The sequence below is a fragment of the Onthophagus taurus genome, chromosome 3 (genome assembly GCF_036711975.1).
Source record: "Onthophagus taurus isolate NC chromosome 3, IU_Otau_3.0, whole genome shotgun sequence".
NCBI lineage: Eukaryota > Metazoa > Arthropoda > Insecta > Coleoptera > Scarabaeidae > Onthophagus > Onthophagus taurus.
Window position 1 is genome coordinate 17,905,998 of NC_091968.1, and position 24,106 is coordinate 17,930,103.

Here is a 24,106-nt window from a genome sequence, read left to right on the forward strand (position 1 = left end):
ATTAATTTGTTGATTTTATTTAATTCGATAGTGGCGACATCTTTTAATGTAATAGAATACTATTTATTTTACGTTCAACTCCATTTAATTAATTTTTTAAAATCAATCATTAATTATTATTACATTTATAATGACTTTTTTACATTAAATACATTAAATTCACTCTTTAATTAATTAAAATAAAGTATTTTTACATTATCGAAAACTATACACAGTGTACTCTAAAATTAGCGAACTTACTTAAAAACTTATGTATTTATAAATGTTTAATTAAAATTAATTTAATAATACATAACAATTTTTTATTATTAACAGACTTAGAGAGAACTTATCTTTTAAAATAACAATTTTTTATAGTTAATTTAAAATGAAATTATATTCGAAATTCTAATTTTCGATCAACGTAAAATTAGTGTCCTATAGAATCCGTTCTTTTGTTGACATGTGACAGCATCCTAGTGAGTTTCTTTTTCGCCCCAGATTCAACTCGCCCGTCTAACAGTTGAGGTTATCTCAGAAATTTAGGTCAAAAAAAGGCGAAAATCATCGCATCTCGTCGAAAATCGCGGGTGTGGATCTATTAAAATCGCGTCGTGTGGCTAAAATGCGTCCGCCGCGGTCCCCTAAACCATCGTAGCGCATCATTCCGGTGCGGTTACTTGTATTCATTCAGAAAGTGGGGCTTATGAAGTATCTATTTCTGGATTGACCGATATGGAAGAAGATCTGGAGACCAGACTCAGTTGGTCGGAGCTGAAAGGAATCGTAGGGGATCTAAGGAGACAACTTTCAGGTTTATCCACGATGATTCCTTCTTACATATCGTTCAGACCATTACCAGACGGACGAACAAGAATCTATTTTCTGAGTACCCCCCAAAACGGTTGGGAAACCACATTACTATACGCCGATGTTTCGCCTGGTCAAAACTCCCCAGCTAAATTAATTTGGCATTCTGTGTTGGAATCAAATTTTCCGAGTGCTAATAAATGTAGTAGAGAGGAACAATTACAATTTGAAAGGCGTAGGTTAGCTACGTGGGGGATAAATTCGTATGAAATTCATGAGAAATCTGGGAAAATCGTTTTTCCCGCATCTGGAGCTTTATTTCAATGCATTGATAGTGGATATTTATCAGGACCATTGTTTCCTACTAAACTTCGAATAACCGCTCACGGAGCCAAATTAAATCCATTAATATGCCCTTGGGATCCCGATGTGGTCGCGTACATTTGTAACCATGATATTTGGGTATCTCATACTGTTTCTGGTTGTACCGTACGGCTTACTTATGCTCATAAGGGAAGTAGATCTTTGGAAGATGATCCGTTATCAGCTGGTGTTCCATCTTATGTTATGCAAGAAGAGTTTTCAAGGTAAATTAGTAATTGTTGCTTTAAATTGTACCTTTATTAATATATTAATATTCTGAGTTTTATGATTAAATCATGCTTTAAGCATAATGTATCATATTATTACAAAATTAATTTTAAAAAAATCAAATTTAGTTCTAATAGATTTCAATAGATGGCTAATAACAGCTAATATAAGAAGAAATCTTTTTTGAAGGTGATAAATTGTAGTTTTGTGTGTTGTGTTTTAATTTTGCCTACAGGTAAGAATTTTTTCTTTTTTGAAATTTTTATTGTTGACAATAAATTCTTCTTAATAACATCAATAACGATTTATAAGTATTTCTACGTTTCTCAAGATTGTAATACAAAATATGTAAAATGAAGGGAAAGGAAGCAGACAATGAGGGGATTAAATTGGTTATGCAACAAATGAGGTAAGAGGTGGTTGATCAAATGAAGGTCATAAATGATACTATGTGATTAATGATTGAAACTATAAGTAAGAGGAATGAGAGAAGAATAACAAACGAAACTAAAAACGCGGTAAATAAGAAAATGGAACAAGTGGAGAGTAGAATGGAGAAGAAGTTGTTAGAAGCTTGGATGCTAATAAAAGAATGCAAGCATGGGCATAGTCAGAATTTGGTCTAGGGGGGAGCGAATTAGACTTGACATCTTGGAGACTTGCATGACCGGGCGAGGTGTGGGGGGTTTCAACAATTAATTTCGTTAATTTAAACAACACATACTTTATTTATAATAATCGCCTAGGATTTTCAGAAAATGTTTCTATGACTTCTACTTTATCTCATTCTTTTTTCCGGCACAAGATTTTTATGCACACTAATTAAACATAGTCCATTTAAACAGTTTTCCCCCATTGTAGATCTTAACCATGTTTCTTAATGTGCTAAATGATCTTTCTATTGTACTTGTGGAACAAGGCTGCGTTATTGAGATCATTAAAGCATTTTTTATACCGGGAAAGAATATATTAGCTTCTTTAATCACTTCAACTATTTCCAGATCTTTAAGATCTGTCTACCAAGGTTTTTCCCAGCTCACACATGATACCACAATTCTGTTTCAGACTGAAGCTCTTTCAGGTCGTACAATTCAGCAATACATTTTGCTCTGTTTAAAATCTTCAAATTTAGCATAAGATAAGGATGTAGGGATAATATAGAAAAGGCCGGTACGTTTTCTACAGAAAATCTGTTCTCCAACGCTGACGTTAAAGAGTCCAGGTACGGAATAAGTATCGTACGTTTCCAATACTCAGCAGGTGAATCTGCAGGAGTGTTTGAACGATGCTATTGGTGCTTTACTATTCCGGATGGATGAAGAGTTCTATTTGTATTTCCTCCGCAATCCTATTGGTAGAAGCAAAGAGATCTTTCATAATGGCATCCGTAGTTTGGCGATGAACTTTCACTACTTCAACAATTTTCTTAATGTGGTTCGTACATTGAAGGAGATCTAAACCCTTTGACTGCAAAACATTTGCAACAGGTTCCAGTAAAGCAGAGTACTTAGATATAATGCAGGCGGAGATAATAATACAGGTTTCGTGGCGGCACAATGCAGCTGAAAGGCTGTCTTTCTTGTAGCAGTGTTTCCTTCCTCTGCAAATCTCTCTAGACCATGTACGATTCCTAAGAAGTTTAGCATGAAGATAGAAATACTTCGGTATTTTTGAGACCAACTTTTCATAACAACATCAAACCCAATCGAGCGATGAAACACGTATAGTCAAAAACTAAACTTTATGACTAAGTCGTAAGTCCTGCACAGATGAAAAGCGGAACTTGTATCTATCCTTGACTAATCCTTGTCTATCCTTGATTACCGACAATATACAGGGTGTCTCAGCGAGACCGGTCATTAGACGTTTCTGTAGTTCTGGCCAAAATAAAAAATTGAGAATTCACACTTAAGTATTATCAGTTACGTTCTCTTCGTCTAAAATATTTTCAGATTTCTAGCACTTCCGGTTATACCGGAAGTCGCCACCTACTTTATTTTTTTAAATGGAACACCCTGTATATTTTTACATATTTGGATTTGTCTGTTTTGAAGGCTTATAAATAACTTTACTTTTTGTAATTTGATTCGGCCGTTCTCGAGTTATTCGATTTTTTCTAGAAAAATCTGCTCCAGCGGACATTTGTTCAAAAAATCATAGAACACTCGATTTTTGAGATCAATTTAGGATTCAGAACATGCTTAGACAACATGATGGAGTATGTTTTGGTGCCAAGAACGGCTGTCTAGATCGTTTGGTCACTTTACTATGACACGTTAACTTTTCGAAATTTGGAACTACAATAACTTAATTTTTTTAAATGGCAAAATATGGGAGATTTTATTACTTAGTCGTCTTCGGCGTCTCATTTTACATCTTTTATACTCCATATGTCCTATGCCTAACATTAATAGTTTGAGAAATAATTAGGGTTTTTTGAAAAATGCTCACATATCATATCGACATTAACCTAGTGTGCCATGAAAAACAAATGTTTAATGACTTATTGACAAACGTCAAAGTCTGATTTACGTTGTTTGATGCTTGTGAGTCTGAAACCAGATAAAATGGATATTAATAACGTAAATAATGTTTATACAAATAAAGAAATCCATAATTTATTATAATTTATTTTTTGTGCACGAAAAGTGCGACAAAGTTCTTAGTAGAACTTGCAGAATGTTTAATGAAAATTATCCGCATTTACCTCCGATGACAAAAGGTAAATTTAGAAAAATAGAAGCAAATTTTTTGCATTTTGGACGAATTAATCACGTGTTAAACTGACCAAAAAATGTAGTAGATAATGCAACGGAAGAGGTGAATGCCTTGACTTATTTCGAGCCCAGTCCCAACACCTCAATTCGAGCTGCCAAAGAAGATCTAGGAATCATACTACGAACTTTGTCGCGCTTTTTATGCATAAAAAATAAATTAAGAATTTCTTGATTTGTGTAAATAGTACTTTCGTTATTGTTATCGATTTTAACTCTTTTCAGTACTAATATTAAGGGACATAACAGATAATTATTTGCTCACATGCATCAAGTGAGGTAAACAAGTGAGTCTTTGACAAGAACTCATTGAGAAGGCTTGTTTTTCATGGCACACTAGGCTAAATATCCATATGATATGTGTGCATTTTTCAAAAAACCCCAATTATCTCCTAAACTATTAATGTTAGGTATGGGACATATGGGATATAAAAGATGTAGAATGAGACGCCGAAGACGACTAAGTAATAAAATATGGGGGGTGCCATTTAAAAAAATGAAGTTATGGTACTTCCAAATTTTGAAAAGTTAACGTGCCATAGTAAAGTGACCAAACGTTCTAGACAGCCGTTCTCGGCACCAAAACATACTCCATCATGTTGTTTAAGCATATTCTGAATCCTAAATTGATATCCCAAAAATCGAGTGTTCTCTGATTTTTTTAACAAATGTCTGCTGGAGCAGATTTTTCTAGAAAAATTCGAAAAACTCGAGAACGGCCGAATCAAATTGCAAAAAGTAAACTTATTTATAAACCCTGAAAACAGACAAATCCAAAGATGTAAAAATATACAGGGTGTTCCATTTAAAAAAATAAAGTAGATGGCGACTTCCGGTATAACCGGAAGTGCAAGAAATCTGAAAATATTTTAGTCGAAGAGATCGTAATTGATAATACTTAAGTCTGAATTCTCAAATTTTTATTTTCGCCAGAACCCCAGAAACGTCTAATGACCGGTCTCGCTGAGACACCCTGTATATGTACCGTGCAAGGCCAATAGATGTCGTAATTTAATCCAATTCTGCGATAATTCTGACTGTGCCTCGACATTACCACTTCTGACAATGATAAATGAATACCTTTTCTATGTTAATACGCAACTACTATCTTTACTTTAAAGCTGAAGCAGCAGACAGTTTATGCCAAGTCCGTGCAAAAGAAAATCGTGTAGTTAGACGTCTAAGTTAACTTTTTGAAACTAAAAAGGTGTTGTAATTGCTTACAGCCAATACCAGGAAAATACATTTGCCTTTGGTAGAGTTGTTATTCAGTTTTCTGTATCAAATGCAAGTTCAAATTATTTTATCAAAGCCATAATTTTACTGTTTATATGTTTATAATGTTATCGTGATTTATTTTGTAATAAAATGTCTTATAAATATACAGCCAATACCAGGAAAATACATTTGCCTTTGCTAGAGTTGTTATTCAGTTTTCTGTATCAAATGCAAGTTCAAATTATTTTATCAAAGCCATAACTTTACTGTTTATATGTTTATAATGTTATCGTGATTTATTTTGTAATAAAATGTCTTATAAATATACTAATCGCATTTTTTGTATCCTTTTTAGTCTCAACGAGGAAGACACATTTTAGTACCAAATATCAATAAAAAGCTATTCAAAAAGATATGTACAAGATGCGGCAAAACAGGTTAAACAGTTTTGGGCATTGTGTCATTTAGGAATCATGTTATTTTAAAAATAATGTCTTCAATATGGCAGCCATTATCAGCAACATACTGTTGGAGGTCCTACATCACTCCTCAGAGAGCTGTGTAAGGTGTAGCTCCGTCTTGCTGGAAACACATCCTCAATATTTGTTCTTCCTTTTTTTTCACTCTTGCCTGCAAGAAATTTCGTAACATTACCACATATCGTGCCAAATTCACGATCACAGTGAGATTCTTCCTCAAAAAGTATGGGCCTATGGCGCCATTTTGTGATACGGCAGCCCACACCGTAAATCCCCGTCGTTCTGGCATATTAGCGTGCTACCTGATATCTTTAGCTGTCTAACCTAGGACTGATTTGTGTTCCCATTAGATATAACAATGTTGGGCAGAATGTTGAAGTATCGCCAAAGTGTTTTCTGTGTTACGACTACATGGCAAAGCCACAATGTGGTTTGTTCCAAAATATATTGAGCTTATGGCTCGATGATTTTTATTGTTGCCACTTAAAGTATGCGCAACCTATGCTCCACACTTCTAAACTTTTCCCATTGAGTGAAGATGCTTCTCCCTTTTTTCTATCAATTCACTTGTTGTTTAACTCAATTGAACGACCAGAACGAAACGGGTCTTTGAGATCAAAATCCTTTTCCATGCAAAAAGGAGAGATTAAATTAATGATATATATAGTCCATACAACGAGTAATACAAATGACTAATCAATGAAGTTGTGTTACTCATTTTCTCCTATTTATTAATTTAAATTTACTTCTATTTATTTAATTTATATACAAATATTAATTTGATTTATTATTAATTTAGATATCAAGGATACTGGTGGCAACCAAAAAGTACAGATGGAATATTTCGAATTTTATACGAAGAGGTCGACGACGGCGACGTAAAACTATTCTGTTTCCCAAGTTCGCAAGGAGACGCTTCGGACGTCGAAGAATTTCGCTTCCCGCGAGCCGGATGTGCCAATTCTAAATCGTATTTAAAAATGATCGAATTCAAAGTTAGCGAAACGAAACAAATCGACGATGTGTGCATGTTAGAACTTCAATTCTCCTTATCCGTACTGTTTCCATGGATGGAATACGTCGTAAGAGCTGGATGGACCCCCGACGCCAATCACATTTGGGTTCAACTTTTAGATCGACGTCAACAACGTTTAGAAATTGTTCTTTTATCACTTAGTAATTTCACGGAAGTTTTGCCAATGTACGATGACTCATCCGGTAGTACGGAAGCGGGAAGTCCTTTGGTTCAAGTACTTTATTGTCAAGAATCGAACGTTTGGGTGAATATTCACGATTTATTACGGTTTTTACCAAGTCAGGAACCGCACGAAGTCAAATTTATTTGGGCGTCTCAAGATACCGGATTTAGACACTTGTATTTGGTGACTGCTCAGATTTTAATGGAAGCGCCGGAAACGTCGGAGTGTTTGTTTTTGCAGCCCAGGATTATTAGTAATATTGCGTTAACTCAAGGAAATTGGGAGGTTTTATCCAGGGATATTTGGGTTGATGAAAAACGGCAGTTGGTTTATTTTATGGGATTAAGAGAAACTCCGTTGGAAAAACATTTGTATGTTGTTTCGTTGAAGAGGCCAGGGGAGGTTAGATTATTAACCAGACCTGGGTATTCTTATGTTGTTGATTTTAATGAGGTAAGAATTATTTTTTTAACTTAAATTTGTTTTTATTATTAATTGACGTTTCCGGTATTTTTGGGTTTGTAATTAAAAAAATGGTAAAAATGTAACACAATGGTAACTGCCCGCTTTTCTATGAAGCTACCGTTGTAATTTTTAATAAACCATTAATTTTGATGTAACTTTACGTGAAACTGCAATTACAATGCATATATTATACAGTGTCCGCCAAAAAGTCAGCAACACTCTGTTTTTTTTGGGTCTATTACACCTACGCTTCTGAAATTTTGGTTCTATGGGATGTTCATCCCGGTCTTTCGATCTGAAATATTTTCAAGATGGTCGCCACTTCCGGTTTATCGGAAGTAGACCACAAAATCGTTATTTTAAATGGAATGTTGTGGTTTTTTTTTCATATTCAAATTCTTTATGCTAAAATAGTTTTGCAATGAGTTTATTTAAACCGTATTTCTTAGCCACTATACAAGCAACTAAGTTGAAGTATGTCAAATTACGCTGCAAATGGAACGCAATTAGTTGTATTGGTCAATTTTATGCAGAATGGTCAAAAATTGAATTACCAATTTTCGTTATTTAATTGCAAAGAATTGAAAGTTTAAATAGAATGCCCATATGTTATTAGTTATTAGTCTAGCTTAAAGATTGTAGCTTATGATATGATACTGGTGTGAAGTTATCCATAAATCCCAGCAATAAACTTAAAACATTAATAATTCCGTAACTAATACGATTTGGGTAACCAAATTTCACACAGAGGTCACTCCTACCCTCAAGAACAGCTTACCACCCCCATTTGGTAAAAAAAATTTGTTTCAACCCCCACCCCCGAAAAAGGGATGTTTTCGCCCTGATGGGCACCTTCGAATTAAACCAAATTCTACCACATAATAGAACACAGTTCTAAGTATTTTTATCCATTTTCAAAACACCGTAACCCCTTACGGTTTTCGAGAAAAAAAAATCATTCTTATAAACCGCGGATGGGACTTTAGGGGTGAATTTGACACCGTTGGGCACCTCCAAAATTGATGAAATTTTAGGATGATTTAGAGGATGCCTTTAGCGATTTAAACCGACCATCCAAACACCGTAAGGTATAACGGTTTCCGAGAAAAAAAATTTGTTATTAGGCTAGAGGTATACAGCGCGGCGCGGACTTTGGGGGTGAATTTGACCCCGTTGGGCACCTCCAAAATTGATGAAATTTTAGGACGATTTAGAGAATGCCTTTGGCGATTTAAATCGACCATCCAAACACCGTAAGGTATAACGGTTTCCGAGAAAAAAAAATTGTTATCAGACTCTATAAGTATACACCGCGGCGCGGACTTTGGGGGTGAATTTGACCCCGTTGGGCACCTCCAAAATTGATGCAATTTTAGGATGATTTAGAGGATGCCTTTAGCAATTGAAATCAACCACCCAAACACCGTAAGGTATAACGGTTTCCGAGAAAAAAAATTTGTTATTAGACACTATAGGTACACAGCGCGACGCGAACTTTGGGGGTGAATTTGACCCCGTTGGGCACCTCCAAAATTGATGAAATTTTAGGACGATTTAGAGAATGCCTTTGGCGATTTAAATCGACCATCCAAACACCGTAAGGTATAACGGTTTCCGAGAAAAAAAATTTGTTATCAGACTCTATAAGTATACACCGCGGTGCGGACATTGGGGGTGAATTTGACCCCGTTGGGCACCTCCAAAATTGATGAAATTTTAGGATGATTTGGAGGGTGGATTTTTGATAGAAAAAAAAACTTTTGATAGAGAATGAAATTTATTATATTAATGGTCTGTTTTACTTATAATTAAATTGTGTAATGGATTGAGAATATTATTATAATTACTTGCTGCCGCTTTCCAGACCGCTTCCAATCCTTGTTCATTTAAGTGAATGCCATCCCTGTGTAGAAATTTGTATTAAATACATAAGAAAAGAAAAATTTTCACGTTGTGTTACCCTTCCATTATGTTTCTGTTAACAATTGCTTCAATGTCGGTACAATTGATTTGCTTTTCAGCACAAAACCGTCGAATGTAATGATTGATTTCCTATAAAGGCATGGAGAGTATTTATTTATAGCATGACATAGAAATTATAATATCTTACGTTCACAGACTCGAAGTTTTTGCAGGGAGGAATTGTGCAAATTTGTATTCCTTTAGGATTTAAGGAAAGAAGGAAGCGGAAGAGTTGAGAATATTGGGACTTCAGTTGGGATGGTGATGTTTTGTGGAGTATATCGTTAGTTCCTATCATTATAACGATATGTCGTTCAACAATATCTCCACAAAACCAAGGGGAACATGTTTTTGGAATACACTTTGCGCGCCGCAAAAGTTTTAGTATTGTTTGACCGCCTACTGCTAAGTCGAGGAAATATTTTCCGTTGCTTGTCCATTTTGATTGTCGTCCTAAAAATATATACCATTAGTAGGAATTAACTTCACATCTGTTAAAACAAATACTTACTTTGTATAATACGTAGCATTCGGCAAAAATTACTATCGCCCAAAAACAGTAATTTCGTCGGCATCTTCACTGGTCACTGGTTTTAACAAGAGATAAGCAGAACAACTGATCTCTGCAATAGCTGAGGAACCTTTATATATTATTAAGTTCTTACCTGTGTTACAGTAATATCCCTGGCTATGATTGGTCAAAGCCGGTGTAAGTGTACTTACAATGCACTAACTCGTAAGCCACGTACCTGCTTAAGTGACCTTTTTACTGAAAAAAAGTTAAAAAGGAATTCCCTGTACATTTATTAACATCAAAAATAAGTTTCTGAATATCACTATTTCTTTATTAACTTCGCGCTTCTAAATGAAGACGTCGTTACCTCGGCAAAATATTAATATATATATATTATATATTTAATTAAATATAACTATATTTGTAATTTATAATTTATATTATATATAAATATAATAACTTATTTATACACAATATATTATATACCTAAAAATATTAACGAAAATATCGAAGCAGATTGATTCTAAAAAGAACCGATAAAATATCCATAAAGCGCGAACTACCGCAAAATATATCAACTAGTGATCTCCGTCCCCAATAGAATAGTTTAAGCACATTTATAAGTTTACTCCTCACCCTTCTGGCAAAATCTAAAAAATGTGTATAACGCTCTAAAACAACGCCGAATAAGTCGGCAACTATTTTCCCGGAATGCACTTATAATGCAAAAAATATAGACATATTTTTTCCTTAATACCTGCGCCTTTTGTAACTGCACGTGGCGGAGTACTTACCCTTTGTCAGTAACGACTAAAAGCTCATAAAACTACAAAATGCCTTTCTTAACAAAATTTATTTTTTCCATGAAATATTAAGAGTTTCGCAGTTTTCATAATCTATTAAAATCGCTAAAGGCACCTGCTATCTGGTCTACATACGTGTACAATTTAATAACAAAATTTTTTCTCTGAAGCCGTTAAGGGTTACGGTGTCTTGATGGTCGATTTAAATCGCTAAAGGCATCCTGTAAATCCTCCTAAAATTGCATCAATTTTGGAGGATCAAATTCACCCCCAAAGTCCGCGCCGCGGTGTATACTTATAGAGTCTGATAACAAATTTTTTTTCTCGGAAACCGTTATACCTTACGGTGTTTGGATGGTCGATTTAAATCGCCAAAGGCATCCTCTAAATCGTCCTAAAATTGCATCAATTTTGGAGGTGCCCAACGGGGTCAAATTCACCCCCAAAGTCCGCGCCGCGGTGTATACTTATAGAGTCTGACAACAAATTTTTTTTCTCGGAAACCGTTAGACCTTACGGTGTTTGGATGGTCGATTTAAATCGCTAAAGGCATCCTCTAAATCATCCTAAAATTTCATCAATTTTGGAGGTGCCCAACGGGGTCAAATTCACCCCTAAAGTCCCATCCGCGGTTTATAAGAATGATTTTTTTTCTCGAAAACCGTTAGGGCTTACGGTGTTTTGAAAATTGATAAAAATACTTAGAACTGTGTTCTATTATGTGGTAGAATTTGGTTTAATTCGAAGGTGCCCATCAGGGCGAAAACATCCCTTTTTCGGGGGTGGGGGTTGAAACAAATTTTTTTTACCAAATGGGGGTGGTAAGCTGTTCTTGAGGGTAAGAGTGACCTCTGTGTGAAATTTGGTTACCCAAATCGTATTAGTTACGGAATTATTAATGTTTTAAGTTTATTGCTGGGATTTATGGATAACTTCACACCAGTGATATGATATAACAACTATAAGATAATATTATTGAAGTTTGCAAGAAAAAATTATTAAAGAAATTGTCAAATTTATATATCAAAAATAATACGAATTTTCAAAAAATAATTCGACTGTATTTTTAAGAATCTTGATATGATATATATGTGATTTAGCATATATATGTGATGTATATGCTAAATTGTGGCTTAAAGATTCTAGTTTATGATATGATACAAAAATTATATTATAATATTGAAATTCTAGGAAAAATTATTAAAGAAGGAATTGTCAAACTTATAAATAAAAATATAATTGAAATGAGAAGAAGTTTAAAGCTTCAAGCAGAAACCGTGATCGCAAAAACAGGCCAAAACCCGCCTCTTTTGTGAACCTCGAGTTTTGATATGATGACTCATCTACCAAAAGTTAATGAATGGTATCACATCATTTATAAGTCGATTCATTATCAATTTGAAAACCAGGGGATTTATGGAATCTCCTTGACTTATTCCTTCGTTAATTATTAAGTCTTCTGTCATTTCTTAGTTGGTCTTTATTCTTGTATTCAACGCTAATCGCATTTTTCTTTTTGTAGTACGCCAATAAGTCTAGAAGTCTAGATAGTTTACTTGTTTCGGCTGTTCTTGACGAAGCGCATTCTGGAAGTCCAATTTTGGGCCACTTTTTTGAGCATTGCTGGCCGTATGTCACGAATAACATGAACAATGTTGGCCTCCAAGGTGTCAATTGTTGCTGGTTTAACAGCATAAACCAATGACTTCACGTGGCCCCACAGGAAATAATCGAGAGGTGTCAAATCGCACGACCTTGGAGGCCAATTGGCATGTCCATTTCTCGAAATCATCTTATCGCCAAATTTTGATTTCAATAAGTCGATGGTTGCGGTCGCCGTATGGCACGTAGCGCCGTCCTGTTGAAACCACATCTCGCCCAGATCAATGTCATCCATATTTTCAAACATAAAATCATGGATCATGGTGCGGTAACGATGTCCATTCACCGCAACGTGAGCTCCGACTTTATTTTTGAAGAAATAAGGTCCAATGATGCCACCAGCGTGCAAACCACACCAAACGGTGCATTTTTCTCGATATAATGGAGTCTGTAGGGTCTGTTGTGGATTGGTTTCACTCCATATGCGGCCCGTTAAGTCAAAAATGAGCCTCATCGCTGAACACAATTTTGCGATAAAACATGGGATCAGTTTCCAACTGCTCTATAGTCCAATCGGCAAAAGAACGACGCATATGATGGTCTCGTGGTTTTAATTCATGCATCAGCTGGATCTTAAACGGGTGTAGGCCAAGATCTTTGGGCAAAATTTTCCACGTAGTGGACGAAGAGAGCCCTAATTCCTGCGACCGACTTCCGGATAGCCAAGATACAGGAGGTGCCTGAAAATCGTAAATTTCAAACACTCCCCGTATATCAAAAACGAAGAAGGCTATGAAAATTTAGTTTGCGCCATTGTAAGTTTCACAAAAAAGTAGCTCAGGTTCGCGAAAGCCGCAACTTTCTATGTTTCATAATAACTGAGATACCCTGCAAACCCATCGAAATTTGGACACCTGTACATAGAGTGATCCATCAATGGATAAAATGAGTTTAGCTTGTGCTTTTTTAATTTTGTCTTCGTCAGTTTCTGTACCTAATATTCATTTATCCAATCCATCTAATATTAACAAATTTTGTATGGCGAATGTTCATTCGTCGTAGTTTATTCTACCTTTTAATTTTGGCACGTTACTAAAAAATTCACGGCAGCCATTTCTGTTCTAACCTCTTTCGTTTCTTCAGTTATTTGTTTATCCATAAACACCCACTAGTTACGTTCTGGGCCCATAACCTTTTATTCTGGGATTCTTTTATGATTGTTTAAAAAGGTTTTATTACGACTTGTTTTATAAAACATACAGCGATTCGTTTTTACCAAGTTGACAAGTTTTATCTTGTATACAACTTAACAGTGTAATAGTTTCTCTTTTCTACCGTTAGATGTCGCTTGCATCGCTTTCATTAACAACAATCACGACGTATATTGAAAAATTGCAACTCTGGAATTGCAAAATTTTACCATGCAATTATTCCTGCGTTTCTAAATTAGGTTTCAAAGCTATTTTTAAGGACACTAATAATATGAAGAATAAAATATCAAACCATTTGCAGCTCCTCGTGCGATAATAACATTTGTAAGTTGGCCACAGATCCTTTTTGTATTAAAATAGATGAGGTACCAGAAATTTTTCAAAGCAAGTTTATAAATTAAAAATGATTCTGCAGTCAAATATAATTTGAAAAGATTAATGTCACTATTTTGGGTAAAATATCTCAAAGTTTATCTCAGCATAATTGAGCAAGCGCAATTTGTGCAAAAAGGCGTTTTCTACGGTTGTAGCAATAAAACTGAAATACAGAAATAAACTTAATATTGCTAGTGATCTCCGTTGTGCGCTTTCTTCTATTCAACCTACAATTGGAAATCTTGTCAAGAGTATGCAAGCTTATCCATCTCATTGATTGATTTGTTCTTTCTTAATGCATGGATGTGAAAACAGTATTCTATTGTAATAAAACTTTTACGAAATGTTACAGCAAGGGGCCGTGGTATTTTGATTTTAGGTGGTAGGGAGGCGTGATAAAGAAAACTTTCGCAACCAGTGGTTTACACCATTCCTTTTCTGTTAGTTTCAGAACTGTCTTTGCTAGACCAAACCAACTCCCTTGCTAAACGTGTAATATCCCTTTTGATCTGCTAGATACTACAGTTTGTAGCCACGTAGTATTCATTTGATTGTATTGTTGTATTGAGCTTCGTCTTTTGAACGCTATCATCAATTCGTCTACGCACAACTTTCCGGTTCCTGTAAAGCTTTTCAAATGTAACGTTTTTAATTGATAACTCATTCGTTTTAGTTTGAATGTCATTGACATGTATATTTGATAAAATTGATCCAACTATTTCTTGACATTGTGTGGAAAACTAACAATAAGGGATAATTCAGTTTATGAAATTCGGTTTTTTAATTGGTAGGTATTAATTTTACAATAGTTATGTAAATATTTTATTTGTAATCTATAAAACTTTGCTAAGTTCATGTAATGTATCAAATACCGGTTGTGTGGGCGGTTATCAATATTTGTTGTAAGAATTGGCGAATTTGCAGATATCATACAATGATTCGGTTTTAATGGCACGATAAGTTTGTTTTAAGAAGTATTATATTTCTCTTCAACACATTGAAAAATAATTTAATTTAAAAATTTACATTCCAATTTTTCCTTTAATTCCTTCTAACACCGCTATTAAATATGTTATAACCCTCGAGGGCGGGGTAAATAAATGAGTTAGAAAAGAAATTCTAATGAATATTATATCTTGGGGCTACTCCTTAACAAGTTTTGTAACGTGGTATTTACTGTTTTTTTTTTGTAGGTGGAAAGAAAGACACCAAGCGATTAAAATAAAACGATGAGTTGGTACAAAAATAAATAATTAAAGAACTCTTACATTTTTAACTCAGCTCGTTTCCGCACACTTCACTTTACTTCCACTCTCTCGAATCACCAACACTTCTATATTTTGTGGAATCCTCACTTCCTTCGTAGCATACCCCCTCCTATAATGTTTTTCTGTTTGCTTGGTAACTAATAAGTAACAATTCAATTGATCTGTATTTGACTATTGTTTTAGCATTATCGTGATTATGTTCATCTTGACGTAAATAACTTTATATATGAAGTTTAAGAGCTATGCTATATTCAAACAGTCAACTAGTTTTCAAGTTTACTAGCAAACGCGACACTCCCATCACTTTTTCAATGTTAGCTACTACGTTCATATTCCGTAACGTACATTGAGTAACTAAATTCTTCGTTACTTTCAACTATGTGCATTGATCGAATAGAAATTATAAGTAATAAAAAAAAAGACATGATTTTAAAAATTATTGACAATTATGGAAAAACCTACACGATTAGAACCGTATTTGTTAACTACGTGATGCCGTCAATTGATAATTATCTAATTAGAGATAATATGATGAATAATTTTCTACGGAATACTTACTGCTTTGCTTTTTGGAAACTTATACTATTTTTACTGCAATCATTACCCATAAATTAGCACCTGTTAGAGAGAGTTGTTTCATAAATTCGTCAACAACTAGTAACAATCTTTTGTGCCAAATGAAATGTTAACAATCTTCCATTTCTACAATATATAGGTGTTTCACAATATATGCGCAGGACTTCAGGATGTGATAGCTTGTCCAAAAATTTTAGCTTACCCTGTAAAATGCGCCATTTTCGAGATACATTTATAGATGAAATTTAATAAAAAAATGCGTTTTTTGCGAATATCTCCGGAACCGTTTATCGTACAGAAAACAGCTTTTGTGAGCATTTTCTACTCATAATAAGCTAAGCTGTGTGAGAAAAAAAAATTTTAAAGTCATAATTGCTGAAGATTTTGAAGGGGTAGTGGTTGTTTTTCTCCCCAACTTCTACGCCACTGGAAAAAAACAATTACAAATCATAAACAGTTAAATTAAATGTTGGAAATGTCCGCCGTTAGCTTCAATGCACGCAGTAATTCTTTGACGTATTGACAGATGGCCCCAAAAGAAAAAATCCTCCTCGACTGATCCAACGGTCTGGGTATTCGTCGTCCGAGTATTGGCGAGCAGCCAAACTACAGTGGGCCGGAGCTCCATCATGCATAAAGTACATGTTTTGTCTTACTTGAAGCGGTACATCTTCCAGCAGTTCCGGCAGTACTTCTTCTAGAAATTGTCGATAATCTGCACCGTTTAATCTGTTCGGTAAAAAATGTGGGCCTATTAAATGATCACCAATGACTGCCCAAACATTTACGGAAAATTGTTGCTGATGATGGCCTTCTGCAATTTCATGTGGATTTTCTTCTGCCCATATGTGGTTATTGTGAAAATTGAAAATACCATCCTTCGAGAAAGATGCTTCATCGGTAAACAGAACTTCGCCTCCAAACTCAGGATTTTGAGCTATTTTGTCTTACATCCATGTACAAAAAGCCAATATTGGCGAAAAATCTCTGGGCAATAAGGCTTGTACTCTGTGGATATGGTAGGGATACAAAATTTGCCTTTTCAAAATGCTCCAAACCGTCGAGTGAGATAGGTTTAAGTTGTGAGCAATTTTTCTGGTACTTATGGTCGGATTTTCATCAATTTCGTTGAGGACAGCCTCTTCTACTTTGCAACTTCCATAGGCCGCCCATTATCAGCAGTATTTCTTTTAAAACTTCCATTTTCCCATAGTCGTTGGTGAATGCGTAGAAACAAGTTATGGTGTGGTACTGGGTGAGCAAAATGTCTTTCTTGATACAACCGCCTTGCTTCTGACAAATTATCGCACGCCATTCCGTAAAAGTAATGCATTTCGCACATTTCAGCGTTTGTGTAATTTATTTTTAATTTTGTAATACAAGTTTACTTTTTGCAGGTACAAAGTAATTGTTATTTTTACAGGAGGTAGCTTTTGTTATAATCTTTAAAGCCTACTTGTTAAAAATAAATTATACAATTTTTTACACAAAAATGAAATGCGTTACATTTCACACATTTCAGCGTTACGGTTTGGAGAATTTTGAAAAGACAACTTTTGTATCATTTTTCATTTTTTTTTGTTTTGCAATTATGAAGTTAACGCTTGCTTTTGTTACTTGTTCTAACGTTTACATAAATTTTGTTTAGTTGTAAAATAAAATTTTTATTTGAAAAAAATTGACCATGTTTTTCAACATAAAAGTAGCTTTTTCTAGAAAACGGTCAACTTTAGAGCTCATGACCTACAGTACCTTTTTTGTGCAGAAAACATTGACGGTTCAAATAGGCATCGCAAAACCGTACTTTTTCCAGTGGCGTAGAAGTTAGGGAGAAAAACAACCATACCCCTTCAAAATCTTCACCAATTATGACTTTAAACAATTTTTTTCTCGCACAAACCTTAGCTTCTTATGAGTAGAAAATGCTTACAAACGCTGTTTGCTGTATGATAAACGGTTCCAAAGATATTCGCCAAAAACGATTTTTTTATTAAATTTCAATACCCTGTATCTCGAAAATGGTGCATTTTAGAGGGTAAGTTGATAGAAACTTTTTTTTAAATTTTTGGACAAGCTGTCACATCCTGAAGTCCTGCGCATATATTATGAAACATTCTGTATAAAGTCAAATCGATATGATGAAATAAAAATGTTTTCACCTTTACAACGTGCTAGTTTATACAGTTACACATTGCTGGTTATTGAGATATCCGATCTAATAATGATCTGGAAATCATGAATGAATATGTTTTTTTTTAATTTGATTAAATAATGAATTAATATTGACATGGCAAATACTCAAATAAAAAAGTACAAATATACAAAATTTACCTTTTCAGTAGACAAAAATATAGTAATATATAGAATCCATACGCTTAACTGAAGAGAATTGTATGCAGATAAAAGACGTCTAAACAAAATTTGAATGCGATTTTAATTGGTAAAGGATCCAAATTTATATACATACAGGTTTAAGTTTTGTTCTATTTAAAGCGTTGTAATGCTTATATTTACATTTATAAAGAAGAGAAATAAGTACCGGTATACACAATGATAGCCGGATTTTATAATGTTTTCGGAGTTCACCGCCGACTAAAAGCATTAATGTTTTCATTGCTATTTTGCGTAAGTCAACTTTGAAAACGCTCCACCAGTTCCGGTTCTCAAATTCGAATAAATAGTAGTAATTGCAATAACAATATTCTGCGCCATGCTTGATTATGAATGATAATTAGATTCCTGGTAACTTTTGTCCGCTGCCAAGTGCTCCACAAATCGCACCTTCTCATTTTCATTAAACTATTGTGTATTTGTTCTATAGAATTAGTATTTACAACTTATCTCTACCACAGCGGTTTCCAAAGTTTTTTTTATCACGCCTCCCTAATACCTAAAATCAAAATATCGCATCAATCAATGAGACAGATGAGCTTGCATACTCTTGACAAGATTTTCAATTGTAGGTTGAATAGAAGAAAGCGCACATCGTAGATCACTAGTAATATTAAGTTTATTTCTATATTTCACTTTTATTGCTACAACCGTAAAAAACGCCCTTTTGCACAAATAGGTGCAAATAGCAGCTGGAATATAATAAACACAGTTGCAACGCTTGCTCAGCTATGCTGACATAATCTTTGAGATATTTTACCCAAAATAGTGACATTCATCTTTTCAAATCTGCTTTGAAAAATTTCTGGCACCTCATCTATTTAACACAAAAAGGATTCGTGGCCAAGTTATAAATGTTATTATCGCACGAGTTAAGGAAGTAGCGCTTGAATTTATCGGTGAGGTGCTTCAAATGGTTTGATATTTTATTCTTCATATTATCAGTGTCCTCAAAAACCTCCTTAGAACACGCTTCTTTTGAGATTGAAAATAATTTAGAAAAGCAGGAATAATTGCATGGTAAAATTTTGCGATTCTAGAGTTGAAATTTTTCAATATATGTCATGATTTCAAGTTTACCAAATTCAAGGAATCGAAAATATCTGATAGATAAGTCAATACTGCTAGGACAGTTGGTTTTCTGAATACAACATACAGTTCAGTTTGTTTTTGGATTTCTAAAAACAAAATTACTTAATCTTGAATCTCATATAAACTTGCTAATATATTTCGAATGGAACAATAATGTTTTATGTTCTGTGCCCAAATCATCAAAATAGACCGTAAAAGGACTTTTTTTAACATTATTGACAATTTTAATGCATAATTATTGAAACATCGTTTGAAAGTGTTTAGCTGCCAAAGCTTAACGATCTATAAAACAATGAATAACGATTACGTTAGGATTTTTTTCTTTGACCAACTGTACGAATCTCGAGCGAGAGCGAGTATTGAGAGAGCGCCGTCTGTGCATACACCTATCAACTTTTACCATAACAGGACATGTTTGTTAAAGAATTCAGAGTCATTATATTAACTGCTTTTGAAACTGTCGTTAACTCTGTGGAAAACAGCATTTCGTCTATGATTGTTTCGTTATATATTTATATCGAACGAACTAGCAATTGACATCAATGTGCAATATTCGTAGTCTCGTCCAACTGCATTGCGACAAACTTTGCTACTTTCACGGCCTCCACTACCTAAACTTTCATGTGTGCGGTCATATCATCGATGCGATAATTCACAGTATTTGTGAATTTTTTCGAATTTTGCAATTTTCGCCGATTAAGTATTAAAAATTCGTATAAAATCCGCTTCTTGGAATATGGGTATGAAAATTTCCCAAAGTGTTAATAAAAATGTCTTCTTTCCAATGAACCAACCCGTTTTGAAAAATAGCTTTTAGTTTTTGAGAAAAAATATTTGAAGTTTTGATAAAATTTTCGATGTTGCAATTTTCATCGATAATTTTAAAAATTCGCTATAAAATTAATTTCTTGAAAGATCCTTGTGGAAATATCACCAATTATTAATTAAAGTATCCTCTTTTTAATGCTAAAAGCCGTTTTGAAAAATCACTTTTAGTTTTGAGAAATAAATTTTTGAAATAATCGACAATTTTTTCGAATTTTGCAATTTTCGCCGATTAAGTTTTAAAAATTCGTATAAAATCCAGTTCTTGGAATATGAATATGAAATTTTTCCAAAGTGTTAATAAAAATGTCTTTTTTCGAATGAACCAACCCGTTTTGAAAAATAGCTTTTAGTTTTTGAGAAAAAATATTTGAAGTTTTGATAAAATTTTCAATGTTGCAATTTTTATCGATAATTTAAATAGAGTATTTAAATATCACCAGTTATTAATTAAAATATCCTGTTTTTAATGCAACAAGCCGTTTTGAAAAACCACTTTTAGTTCTTGAGAAATAAATTTTTGAAATAATCGACAATTTTTTTCGAATTTTGCAATTTTCGCTGATTAAGTTTTAAAAATTCGTATAAAATCCAATTCTTGGAATACGAGTATGAAAATTTCCCAAAGTGTTAATAAAAGTATCTTCTTTCCAATGAACCAACACGTTTTGAAAAATAACTTTTAGTTTTTGAGAAAACAATATTTGAGGTTTTGATAAAATTTTCGATGTTGCAATTTTCATTGATAATTTTCAAAATTCGCTATACAATTAATTTCTTGAAGGATCCTTGTGGAAATATCACCAATTATTAATTAAAGTATCCTCTTTTTAATGCTAAAAGCCGTTTTGAAAAATCACTTTTAGTTCTTGAGAAATAACTTTTTGAAATAATCGACAATTTTTTCGAATTTTGCAATTTTCGCTGATTAAGTTTTAAAAATTTGTATAAAATCTAGTTCTTGGAATATGAATATGAAAATTTTCCAAAGTGTTAATAAAAGTGTCTTCTTTCCAATGAACCAATCCGTTTTGAAAAATAACTTTTAGTTTTTGAAAAAACAATATTTGAAGTTTTGATAAAATTTTCGATGTTGCAATTTTCATCGATAACTTTCAAAATTCGCTATAAAATTAATTTCTGAAAGGATCCTTGTGGAAATATCACCAGTTATTAATTAAAATATCCTCTTTTTAATGCAACAAGCCGTTTTGAAAAACCACTTTTAGTTCTTGAGAAATACATTTTCGAAATAATTGTCAATTTTTTCGAATTTTGCAATTTTCGCTGATTAAGTTTTAAAAATTTGTATAAAATCTAGTTCTTGGAATATGAATATGAAAATTTCCCAAAGTGTTAATAAGAGTGTCCTCTTTCCAATGAACCAACACGTTTTGAAAAATAGCTTTTAGTTTTTGAAAAAACAATATTTGATGTTTTGTTAAAATTTTCGATGTTGCAATTTTTATCGATAATTTTCAAAGTTCGCTATAAAATTAATTTCTTGAAGGATCCTTGTGGAAATATCACCAATTATTAATTAAAGTATCCTCTTTTTAACGCAACAAGCCGTTTTCAAAAATCACTTTTAGTTCTTGAGAAATAAACTTTGAAATAATCGACAATTTTTTCGAATCTTGCAATTTTCGCCGATTAAGTTTTAAAAATTCGTATAAAATCCAATTCTTGGAATATGAGTATGAAAATTTCCCAAAGTGTTAATAAAAGTGTCTTCTTTCCAATGAACCAATCCGTTTTGAAAAATAACTTTTAGTTTTTGAGAAAACAATATTTGAAGTTTTGATAAAATTTTCGGTGTTGAAATTTTCATCGATAACTTTCAAAATTCATTTCTTGACGGATCCTTGTAGAAATATCGCCAATTATTAATTAAAGTATCCTTTTGTTAGAGTTGCTTGTTAAATCAGCATCAAAAAAGTTCATTTTGTGTCTTGGATCCAAATCAGCTTTCTTATTAATTTCATTTGTATTTAAATATCGCAATAATGTGCAATATCACTTGCACAATATCACTTCAGAAATTCAACAGAAGTTATAACATAACGGCTGGATAGATATGCCGGATAACTGGATATCCGGCGGAAGAGGCTTTTCGCAAAATTACTATCCGTTCCATCACTAGACGATAGCAAGGAAAGATCTTCCCTTGTTTATTCTTCTTCAATGGCCATCATCAAACCGTTGTTGGTCCCTAGCCACTCTTAATTTTTGTCTCCAAGCCTTGTCTTCAAGTCATTTTGTTTTCGGCCTTCTCCTAGGTCTAGGTCTGGCTCCTTGCATCCTGACCACATATCACCCCCATTGTGAAGAAGCCTAATCGAAGATATTATTCTTATATATTGGGCCTATCTATAATTCTAATACCAATCTCTCTTAGACAGAAACATTACGATCGATAGCCCTTTTGGGCCAATATTTTTTTTTATATGTATATACATTTATGAATTTTTTTTCTATTATAATTACGTTTTGTTGGCAACTGCAAATTATGTACGTGATTAGCTTAACTTTGTTTGTCCACCTACTCCATGCAGAACATTTCATTGTGATTTTTTTTAAATTTTTATTGTTATACTGGTTTTCTGTGATATACAACCAAGAATTAGATGGCGAGAAGTCATCGCCATTTCTGCACACAATGTTCTCATGAAACATGAGATGTACAGAAACCAACAACATTAAATCGAGTGTGGAGAAATGTTTTGCCCAATTGTGCCCCTTCTGCAACTAGCAAGACTAGTTGTGAACTTAATATCAACTTTTTATTTACAAACCCCAAACTATTAAAACATCGCAAAACATATAATTTTTTTTTTATTTTAAAGGATTGTTCAATACTAGTAACAACATACTCAAGCATCCAAAACACCCCAGCTTGCCAAGTTTTTCGAATAACAAACTCCGATTGGACCGTAGAAGGAATCACCTTAATCCCGCTCGGTTACTTATTAGAAGCAGCCCCATTGCCATCATCTTGTTACTGCCCCGAACTCTACACCCACCAAATCAACGCGGGACCCACCCTATACGCCATGGTATTCCGCCCCCACGATTACATCCCCGGCCAAAAATACCCAACCGTTTTAAACGTTTACGGCGGCCCCGAAGTCCAACTCGTTTCAAACACTTTCAAAGGAATGCGACAACTCCGTATGCATATGTTGGCAGCGCGGGGTTATTGCGTGGTGGCGATTGACTCGAGGGGGTCTCAACATCGCGGACTCGGCTGGGAAGGGCACTTAAAAGGTAGGATGGGAACGGTGGAGCTTGAAGATCAAGTGGAGGTGCTTAAATGGTTGGCGGAATCGTTGAAATGTATCGATATGGATAGGATTGCGATTCATGGGTGGTCTTATGGAGGTTATTTGAGTTTGATGGGGTTGGCGCATTACGCGGATGTTTTTAAGATTGCCATAGCGGGGGCTCCTGTTACGAATTGGAGTTTGTATGATACTGGATATACGGAGAGGTAATTAAAACAATTCATTTATTAAAAAATAAAAAAAAATTTTTAGGTATATGGATTTACCGGATCAGAATCCGCAAGGTTATTTAGAAGGATCCGTTTTAAATTATGTGAACAAATTTCCTGAGCAGTAAGTTAATGGTTAATAAATTAATTTAATAAATCCTGTTTTATTATTTCAGGGAAAATCGTTTATTAATCATACATGGTTTGATCGATGAGAACGTCCATTTTTATCATAGCAGTCAGTTAATTAGCGCGCTAGTTAAAGCGGGAAAACCGTATTCATTACAAGTATATCCTAACGAAAGGCATTCGTTGCGACATTTAGACGCGAGTAAACACTATGAGACTACCCTCTTGTCTTTCCTTCAAAACCATTTATAGTGACCCATCCTAATAATTGTCTCACTTAAAATTGTAAATACTACTACTAATAATATTTAATGTAAATTCGAGGCTGAACAGAAAAAAAGAAAAAAAAA

The 24,106-nt window shown here is 33.9% G+C and overlaps 1 protein-coding gene across 1 annotated transcript; it reads left to right on the top strand.

The window, feature by feature from the left end:
- The first annotated feature begins 484 nt into the window (after window positions 1-484).
- LOC111417302 (dipeptidyl peptidase 9) lies at window positions 485-24,106 on the top strand. The gene is made up of 5 exons (XM_023049528.2): window positions 485-1,376; window positions 6,651-7,503; window positions 22,981-23,624; window positions 23,671-23,751; window positions 23,804-24,106. Exons 1-5 carry the CDS (start codon window positions 715-717, stop codon window positions 24,006-24,008), a joined length of 2,445 nt encoding a protein of 814 aa, XP_022905296.1. The 5' UTR covers window positions 485-714; the 3' UTR covers window positions 24,009-24,106.